Source organism: Capsicum annuum, chromosome 11 (assembly GCF_002878395.1).
Source record: "Capsicum annuum cultivar UCD-10X-F1 chromosome 11, UCD10Xv1.1, whole genome shotgun sequence".
NCBI classification, from domain to species: Eukaryota; Viridiplantae; Streptophyta; class Magnoliopsida; order Solanales; family Solanaceae; genus Capsicum; species Capsicum annuum.
In genome coordinates, this window is record NC_061121.1 from 269959 (window position 1) to 280818 (window position 10860).

General features: G+C 36.4%; 1 protein-coding gene across 1 annotated transcript; it reads left to right on the forward strand.

Moving 5' to 3' along the window:
- The first annotated feature begins 729 nt into the window (after positions 1-729).
- On the forward strand, positions 730-5915 carry LOC107848521 (mitogen-activated protein kinase 9). The gene is made up of 13 exons (XM_016693305.2): positions 730-890; positions 1166-1275; positions 1543-1596; positions 1824-2232; positions 2317-2453; positions 2865-2924; positions 3444-3593; positions 3663-3818; positions 3903-4040; positions 4129-4205; positions 4909-5010; positions 5090-5342; positions 5582-5915. Exons 3-13 carry the CDS (start codon positions 1594-1596, stop codon positions 5651-5653), a joined length of 1557 nt encoding a protein of 518 aa, XP_016548791.1. The 5' UTR covers positions 730-890; positions 1166-1275; positions 1543-1593; the 3' UTR covers positions 5654-5915.
- The last annotated feature ends 4945 nt before the right edge of the window (positions 5916-10860 follow it).

A 10860-nucleotide genomic window follows, 5' to 3' on the forward strand; every position in this document is an offset into this window, starting at 1 on the left:
TTTCAAAGTTCAAATCAAACAAGTTAATCCATTATCTGGTAATTAAAATGTTACATTTTAAAATTATCAAATAATAATTTGTAAGCTTGGAATGACGTGTTTCCACATAAGTCCGCAATTTGAACGTCTTTATCATCATATAGATTATTTTTATTATGAAAATCTCAAACAGAATATTATATAATTGGCTTGTAAAATTTATATAGTAAAATTCAACGCGATGAAAGTTGTAGAATTAAACAAGTGGCAATTTTCAACTGAAAATGTTGTCCTTAGCCGTACCAAAAATTAAGTAAATGTGCGTAGGGCTTTGGTATATAAATTAAATGTACATCTTATGATGATGTATATTATTCATTTATATAAACAAATCTAGTTACTCTTTATCAATAAATTCAATTTTGACTAATTTCAAAAGTCAAATTCAATTTAAATCTAAAGCATTTATAAAACTACGCTTTAAGTTAATGCATGTTTGATTGGCTGTTTCCTTATACCCAAAAAATAAAAAAGAATGAAAATAGTATATTTTAGAACGAAGGGAGTAACTTTTGAGAAATGTGAAAGAATGATTAGAATTCGTTAAAACTTTAATTAGAGATTTTGAATCTTATAACCTTGAGGAGGTGTACAAGGATTTTTTATATGAATATATGTTTTTTAATGATATGATTATCAATACTTCTTAATTACAACATGCATATCTAAAAGCTACAAAAAAAAAAAAATGAAGATAGGATAGGATGAATAAACCAGAAATAATGGAACAGATAAAATAAGATCCTGAAGAATAGGTAAATGTAGTTCACTTGGTTTTTATCAATTTTCACATATGATTAGCTAAATTTCACTCCAGAAATTATTCTCACAAGTAACCTCAGCTTGAAAAGGTCTGCTCTTTTCAATTCTCTCTCTCTTTTTTTTTTTCTTTCCGAATTAGCTTTCGCGCACCTCATTAGTAACAAGAATTCATCTGTTTGCTTACTGCATTTTATTCATTCTGCTTTATTTGTTTATTGTTATTATCTGGTAATGCATGCTCATTTATGTTTGTGGAAAATTGTGATATGTACAAAAGCTGACATATTGATCTAGTTTTATATCTCTTGTTTTGTTAATTTAAATTTTGAGAGTATTTTAATATTTACTGATAAAAATATAACAGCTTTCAACTGGGGTTGCTTTTACCTGGTCATTTCTGTAGACGTGTGCTGCCTTTCATGGAAGTCATATTATTATCTCTAAGAGCTCCACTTTTCCCTAACCATTTCAGAGGTATATTTTCATTCATCATCTTTTTATTTTTCGCTTTCCTTTTTGTTACAAGCCTTCGTTTATATTATTGCACTATGAGCAGTGGTGGAGTCACGATTTTCACTACGTTGTGTTCGATTGAGTGTTCAAAGTTGGATAATGGCATTTGGTTGTTAAAAAGATGATAGAGATTTATGTTCCTTTATATAATAATGTTGTGGATTTTGATGCCTTTTCAGCAGTAAGTAGGAGTATATGTTTTGTTTCTAACCTTTTGACACATTGTAGGTCTTGGATGTGATTAAAACAGCTGCATCTTAAATAGTACTACTAAAAAAGATGGTAAATTTACTCTTCTTTTCATTTTTTGCTTTTTGAGATACTTGAAAATAGTAGTTGGAAGATTGTTTTTCAATCTGCAATTCTCATCATTAAGATAGTGTTTGATGGAGATTTTGGTACTTAATCAAATGTTCTGGTGATTTGGAAGAAAAAATTTTCACTCCTTAATTATGTATATGTATAACATGGTATACAAACAGTTGTAATAGTGTCTCTTTATATATCAGACTATGGCAATCAAGGAATTCTTCACTGAATATGGTGAAGCAAATCAATATGAAATCCAAGAGGTCGTCGGCAGAGGGAGCTATGGTGTTGTTGCAGCAGCAGTTGATACTCATACAGGAAAGAAGGTAGCGATAAAGAAGATCAACAATGTATTTGAGCATGTCTCAGAATCCACGCGCATCCTTAGAGAAATAAAGCTCCTCCGTTTGCTTAGACATCCAGATATTGTACAAGTAAAGCAAATTCTATTACCTCCATGTCGGAGAGAATTCAAGGATATATATGTTGTTTTCGAGTTGATGGAGTGTGACCTTCAGCATGTAATTAAGGCCAATGACCGTCTCACGCCTGAACATTATCAGTTCTTTTTATATCAGCTTCTTCGAGGTTTAAAGTATATGCACACAGGTTGCTATTCCTCATTTTTTCTTTCTGGTAGTTTAGTTAGATTTCTATTTTACATATTTTATGACTCAAATATCGGTTCAACAGCAAATGTGTTCCATCGAGATTTGAAGCCAAAGAACATTCTAGCAAATGCAGATTGTAAGCTAAAAATTTGTGATTTTGGACTTGCTCGGGCAGCATTTGGTGATACTGGCGATACCCCGTCTGCTATTTTCTGGACTGTATGAAGCATATCTCTACTTAAAATTCTCTCAATATATCTTAACCATACATCCAGCCAAAAGGTCTCATTGCTGTCATGAAAATGTCAAGTTATTACACCTGTGATGACAAAGACCCCGATTCTTTTACACTTTCAAGCTATGTTACTCGGACTCTTCAAAAATGTTGATGGGTACACGTCAGATCCTCCAAAAGTAGTGCATTTTTGGAGGATCCGACACATGTGCAGCATTTTTTAGAGGATCCGACGCATGTGCTGCAATATTTTTGGAGAACCCGAGCAACATAGCTTTCAGTAGCCTCATACTTCTCTTTGTTTCATAGTCTATCCCTTCTTTTTCTAGAAATATATCTAAACACTATTTCTGATTGATTCCAACTAAGATTGTTAACTTCTTTGCTCTGTATAGGACTATGTAGCAACTCGTTGGTACCGTGCTCCTGAACTTTGTGGCTCTTTTTACTCCAAAGTAAGTATGACATTTATAGGTTACTTAAATGCTTATATACGTACTGTCTTTTATCCGGTAATATTTCTCAGTTTTTTTTCATGTTCGTAGTAGATACCAGTCTTCATGTGGTGAAACTCTGTACTTAGCATGCGGAACTTGTCCTACCAATATTCTACATAAGACCCCTTTCATGGCCTTGGTTGACATTTTTCACAAATTTTACAAACAGAACTCTTATTTCCAGTGTGCTCTTTCCTTACCTGAATTTGCAATCTTCATTACTGAGTGGTGTTCATATTTTTCCTGAAAGATTTGTCAACTATATAGGGTAGTAAGTGTTGCATGTAGCGTTGTGGGGAGCTGGGGACAATGGTCGAGCTTATAGATTATCATTCCTTAGTTATCTCTTATGAGCTCACTTTATATTTACTTTATTATGCTGTGATCTATCTCTTATGAGCTCACTTTATATTTACTTTATCATGCTGTGATCTTTCAGAATTTTTAATCGATTCTAAATCGAACAACGTATTGCAGTACACCCCAGCAGTTGATATATGGAGTATAGGATGTATATTTGCAGAAATGCTTACGAAGAAGCCATTATTTCCGGGGAGGGATGTCATCGACCAATTGGATCTGATCACTGATTTGCTTGGTTCTCCATCCACCGAAGTTATTTCAAGGGTTTGTCCATCTATTTTCTCAGTCAAAGTCATTAAGTACCAAATAAATCTGATCCATTTTCCCGTGCAGATCAAAAATGACAAAGCAAGGAGATTTTTAAGCAGCATGATGGAGAAAGCCCCTACTCCTTTCTCTCAAAAATTCCCAAGTATAGACCCATTAGCTCTAAGCTTACTTGAGCGTTTGATTGCTTTTGACCCCAAAGATCGCCCTTCTGCTGAAGAGGTAGGACTTAGAAAACATAGTAGATTGTTGTACTCATCGAAGCCTGTGATGCAAGTCCTCCTAATATTGGCTGATTGTTAATAGGCACTAGCGCATCCGTACTTCCATGGTTTAGCAAACAAGGAGAATGAGCCTTCTGCTCGGCCTATTTCAAAATTTGAATTCGACTTTGAAAGAAGAAAACTGGGAAAAGAGGATATTAGAGAACTCATTGTCAGGGAGGTATGAGTTGGCAACCATTCTTATCTTTCTTGGACTTCTTTTATATGATGCCTCCACTGTACTACAAAATTGATTTTTCCCTGGACAGATTTTGGAGTACCACCCTCAGATGCTGCAGGAGTATCTTCACGGCACTGAGCATACTACTAGCTTTATGTACCCAAGGTACTGCCAATAGTTCTCCCTATTCATCCAGAGTTGTTGGTGGCCATAGCTGAAAACTAGTTCTTTCTAACAATTTAACTAATTGGTATCATGTCTTTCTTTTTTACTTGGTATGTTGTTGTTGTTGTTGTTGGTATATGTCTTCTTTATCTTCACTTGCTAACAAAAAATTTATCCTTTTGTTTTAGTGCATATTTTTTAGTTAGAATGCTTAATAAATAACGTTTTGATCCATGTAGTGCAATTGAAATTAGTATCCAACTGAATCTCATAAAGGAGATAGGAGATGTATGCCTGCTGAATTAACCGTAAGTATGTTATGCGGAAAGCAGTAAATATTAGACCTTTATCATGGTAGCCTTCTAGGGATGTTGAGTGGTATCTCACTGATGGCTCCATCATCTGGTTGTAATAGGTCAAAATCAGCTTCGAGGATATATTTTCAAATTCTGTCACTCGATTTGACACATATAATAGATAAGCGTCTTCCCTCAGGAGTTTGTACATTCAGTTTCCTTGCTTAGCTATGATCATTATCAAGTGGAATCTACATTAAGTTGTATGTCCTAGCTTTTCATTCTGATAATAATGTCGTTGAAGTGGTTACTTGCTAGTCTGGAACAGTGAAGTTACCCAAAGGCAAGACTATGGACGCGTTTAGTTTTAAAATGCAATACTAACATAAATTTTCATCTGCATTTAGTGCGGTTGATTGCTTTAAGGAACAATTTGACCAACTTGAGGGAGACTGTGGCAGAGGTGGAAGAAATGCTCTCTATCCAAGGCGACCTGCCTCTTTGCCTAGGTTAGTTGACCCTGATATTTATTATCACTTACATATAAGAGTAGTCTCTGATAAAGTATTTAACTTTGCTTTTCTACAGAGAGCGGATTTGTGTTCCAAGAGACGAGGAAGCTGATCAGCATGGTGATTTTGAAAGGCATGTTGAAGCAGCTGTTGCACAAAAATGCCTTCCAAGCCCCAGAAAATCACCTGAGGCCAACAAAACTGATTCTAGTAATGAAAATATATGTCATAGGCTTAGTCCGACAAGCAACACTGCACGCAGCATAATAAAAAGTGCTAGCATTATTAGCTTTTCCAAGTGCATTGGGGCAGTTTGGGACGACTGTGAGGTAAGTTCTCATACGTAGCATTTTAGTTTTCCGGAACAACATACAGACATATTAAAGAAGCATTTTTCTAGATATGGTTTGAAGAAACTCAGTTTAGCACACTTACGGTTCGTATGTCATTGTAGATATGAATCATCATTCTCAAACACTGCATGATAAAACACTCGATCTTTAAGTCTAACTCTGCCCATTTCACTCCGGTTTTATCCTTATTAACAACCTGCATTTCTCCTGATCAGGATACAACTTGCAAACGATATGATAATGGAATTAGTAGATCGTCCAAGGAGCCAGCAACTCTGTATGCTTGACTTCATCTTCTGGCGGGATGAGCTAGTGATGGATTTCTGTTTGCACTTGATAGAATGTAACCGTAGGTGTTCCATATCATTGGATATAAATATAAAAAACAATTGAAAGTTTGTCTAACAAGAGGTCCATGACCAGCTCATTTCGTATGTAACACCTTCTAGGTTATTTTTACATGTTTCGACAGCTTCATCGAATCCAATAATGTAAGAGTGTCAACTGAGCAACTATATTCATGTATATAATTATATTGTTTTTTATCAATTGTCATCTCTTTTATTTTGGTAGAGAGGGGTGAAGCTGTGTAAGTCTTGCAAAATCTGTCAGCAGAATAAGTTCAAGATCTTACTTATTGAAGAGTTTACATGAGGATTTAAACAGGAGCAAGTGTTTTTTTTTTTCTTATTTGAGATTGATAAATATTCTGCTAGCTCCTTCACTACCCGTATAGAAATTGCTACTGTAAATGAAGGAACCTTAAAACATCTCAGGAATATTCTAACAATTTAAAACTTGGTTTAACCTTCTGCGGTATCCAGTATTTGGATTCAATGGTTTGTGTAACGATCTCGAATTATCAACTCAACAATCATACACAAACTGAACGAAACTAATTAACTTTGATTAATACGGGAAGAAGAAATTACAATATGAAGAAGAAGAAGAATAGTAGACGGGGATAAGAAGATTAGAGAGAATTGGGGATGAGAAGCGTAGCTTTGCCTAAGCAATTATTACAATTTTCATAACCTGTTTTGCTCCCACAAGTGCTATTTATCAACGGATCTCACACATAGCCACTTAATATGCTCTTGGGCTGTTTTGCCAATACGGGTCTAGGCCCATTCATAACAATACCTCCGGCCCCAATAAGAACCTTGTCCTCAAGGTTCGAGTTGTAAAGCCTTTCGAGTTGTAAAGCCTTACGCCAACAACAGCATTAGCCCATGGCTGAACATAAACAAAGAGCTTCCTCACATGTCTGGAATTCTTGATAGACCTTGCAGCACTACTTTGGTGTCCAAAAAATCTTCTTAGCAATGTCCTACAAAACAATCTCATAAAAAGAGTCTTGTAGCCTGCCACAACTACAACATTGGCTCTAATAGCCTCATAAAGAGTTGAAGCGATTTGCATAATCTTGACATTCTCCGGATGGACACATTGTAATATTCCCATATGAGAAGGCAAAACATTTGACTCTATATGGCTATGTTCCCTTACTGCCCGGTCATATACACCATCACGAATGTGCTCATGGATACTACTAGGGACGTGACTTGATATTGATAAACTGGGAAGCATTTTACACACCAAACTTGTGCATAGAAACTCAAAGGAGCAGCGGAAAAGTAAGTCGAACCCTTGCATACAACTAATCAATGTTTTGCAAGGTACAACCTGATCACAATGTTTGTCGGCCAACTGCTTTGTTTGTTGCTTACGTCTTCCCAGATCAGCTGTGTGGGTACCAGAAGAACTCTTGAAGTGCCTCCTTGCAGCAACCAAACCAAATAACTGAAACCAAGTGCCATAGAACAAGATAATTTCCCACACGCTATACGAAGAACCAACTAGCACGTGCTCACTGAAGGCAGCATCTTTTGCAAGATAACTTTCCACCTCCTCCTTAGGATGACCAAGGAACAAGATCTTAATTACTTTTGTAGCTAGCCATGTAACCATATTGTCGGTCGCAAGGAGTACAATAGCACAAGGGGTGAGAGTCGAGGAAGAGGTCTGGTTATTAAGAGAAACCATCAGAAGAAACTGGCCGATATAGAACATAGCAGAACCACCACAATTGAAATTCATACCAATGAATGGACTAGCATAGCAACTGAAAACTCCATCACAATTTTCTGCTCGTTCATAAGCTTCGATCCATTCAATCCAACAAACAACACATCTTTGGGGTATTTTATCAAAAATCATGAGACATTCAACAGTCTTTTGATACCTCACAATCGGAGTAAATAAAAAAGTCTCAAAAAGAATATCTGCACTCGAGGTAAGGCTAGCAAGGTTTGAAGAGACATCACAAATATCTACACCAATAGTTTGATGCTCAATTATTCCACTAATGTAGGAATTCACAGTCCAAAACTGTCCAGGATCCCACACTTTAGTCATAGGGTAAGAATATGCAATTGTGCCACATATGTTAGCACGTCCAAGTATTTAGCATGCCTTTTGCACGACAGGAAATAAAAGGAAGTACCTGAGACAAGTCCGTGCACTGAGAGAAGACAGCTTCATGACAACAAACTCAAAGCACCACATGTATTTCCTATGGGCATCTCCAGAAAGTAAGGTTGCATCACGGCCGATAATCATGACACCACCATCTTGAGCATCAAAAGCAGCAAGATGATCACCGATATTTCTAAATTCCAGCACATACAAAAGACCACCACATTTGATATGCCGAACACAAAGGGAATGAGAAGGGATAAATGTTGTCCGGTATCGAACCAATAGAAAGTGGGTAAGCCATCTTTCATGATCTCATATTTTGCTAGATCACCAAAATCGGCCAAAGATGATTGGGTGGTTATGGAAGGAAAAAACTCGGCAATCAAAGCATCATCGACATGAGGGATAAGAGAGGCCTCTCCCTCAACTCTTGTTGGACCATTAAAATTATAAGGCAAATTCATATGGAAAATAGATTTTTCAGTCATAATAATATTTAGATGTGCAAATTGGCATTGTAGGTGGAACTCATTTCGCTGGAGACTTCCATCGAACACTATGCTCGTATTAGGGTCGAGACATTCATCTTCCTCGCTAATTGATTTCCTAGAGTGTGTATCATCAGAACAATCAATTTCAGGTTCACCACACCAAGTAGGTTTGCTTATCACCTGAGTTACCTGCAAAGGTATTTGCAACCCGTCTGAAATATTCGGTACTAAGTCAAAATCAGTGCCAAATTCATGGACTGAGTCTATCTGGTGAGAACTTTCATCGAACACCTGGTCCACATGACCTGAATGTGCATTTTCTAATGGAACCTCTTGAATTATTGTTGGTGACAAGCTCGTGTGATTGGGTGTACCAGGAGTTGAGATATGGATTTTGTCTAGGTTGTCCTGTACCTTCTGTAACAAGGTTAGAATATTGGTAAGTTGTTAGTGTACCGCATGAGATTTTGGAGAGGTTCGTGCTTGAAAACGCAAAGCTAACTTCTCTTTGAAATGCTTCCAATTCAAAAATTGTTTGTTGTGATACATCCAACGGAACCAATCGAGTGCCTCACCATCAAGGTAGAGGGAAGGAAGGGGTAGCCAATCCTTCTCGGGGAAGCCAAGGTAAGTAAAGTATTGCTCAGCCTGAAAAATTCAGTCCTCTGGATTACCACCACTGAATCGATTTAGTACCAATGCTGACATGGGAGTACAAGCAATGAAGGCACCAATGTAACGATCTCTAATTATTAACTCAACAATCAATACACAAACTAAACGAAATTAATTAACTTTGATTAATATGGGAAGAAAAATTATAATATGAAGAAGAATAATAATAGTAGACGGGCATGAGAAAATTAGAGGAAATTGGGGATGAAAAGCATAATTTTGCCTAAGCAATTATCACAATTTTCATAATCTATTTAGCTCCCAAGTGCTATTTATCAAAGGATCCCACACATAGCCAATTAATATGCTCTTGGACTTTTTTACCAATACGAGTCTAGGCCTATTCATAACAGTTTGATTAATGGATTCACTTTTCACAGGACTCATATGAAATAACATATGTTAGAAAATAGTGAGTGGTTCGTTCGTGCAATTGAAACAACCCCAAACTTTTCCGCAAGTGCTAACATTATTATTAAATATGTGGGAGTAGTTCTTTTGAGTTTTGAAAAATCGCCATCACATGGAGTATTACCAACAATACTGTATTTGCGAATAAGTTTACTATTTCCAAAAAAAAATATCGAAATTTTATGGTAACTTGAGTCGCCAATATCTAAATTGATTTTGAAACGGCTAAACTTGCAACATGTTATAATAGTACTATGGTGACTATGGCTTAAAGAGACCCCCTAAAATGGGCTAACCATGCATGCAGTTAACCCAAATTCCAACCCACGTAACCAACCATAAAAGCCCAGCCCAACAATATTCTCTCTATAAAAACAAAGCACCAGTAGGGTTTTGTACTTGCAGATGCAATCTGACACCATTCAGTTCTCTTCTTTTGTACCCTTTTTTTTCACTTGTTAGATTTTATGTTGTGTCTCTAGCCATGTCTATCGGAAACAACCTCCTCTCATGTATTTGAGGTAGGTAGTGGTATGGACAGTGTACGTCTTACCCGAATACACTGGCTGTGTTGTTGTTGTTGTATCGAAAATAATCTTTCTACCTTATGTATTCACGGTAGTGGTATGGAATGGGTACGCTTACCCGAATACACTAGCTATGTTGTTGTTGTAGATTTTATGTTGTGAAAGTCTATCGAAAACAGTCTTCTTATCTCATATATTAGAGGTAGTGGTATGTACCGCATACATACATTGGTTATGTTGTTGTTGTAGATTTTATGTTGTGGAATTAAGGGGCTTTGGATTGTTAATAGGGGAGAGCTTGTGAACAATAATAGCTCTGAAATACTCGCAGGTTTTCTGTGAGGTGCCCTACTAATCCAAAGCCTAAATAAAACATGCAGATGGCATCATAGTACGGATTTGTTGTTGTTCTAAGTGGCCTTTTTTTGCTAATTTAGGAAAGTCAAATTTGTTTTTGTTTTTCAGAAGCTATCTAAGAGCCACTTAAGACTCTTTTCTTCACAAATTCGCCTCCAAACGCCATTACATTCTTCTTGATTTCTGCTTTTAAGAATTAGTACTTACAAGTTGGCTTGAGCAAAATTGATTCATAAAATCAGAAGCGGAGCCAGGGAAAATTTAGGATTTCAACTAAGGGTTCATAACCTTAGTCGAATGGGGTTCAACACCTATTATAACCACATAAAAAATAATTTTAATTATGTATAAATAGTATATTTTTTTGTCGAAGGAGTTTAGCCAACCCCGAATGGAAGGTTGGCTCTGCCCCTGCATAAAATGAGAACCGAAACCGCAACTACCTTGTGGGAAATTTTTTTGACAGAAACTATTTGGCTATACAATTTGTATCTTTTGGTAAAAAATCTCTAGATCCCAAAAACTAAAACAACAACAACATAGCTAGTGTGT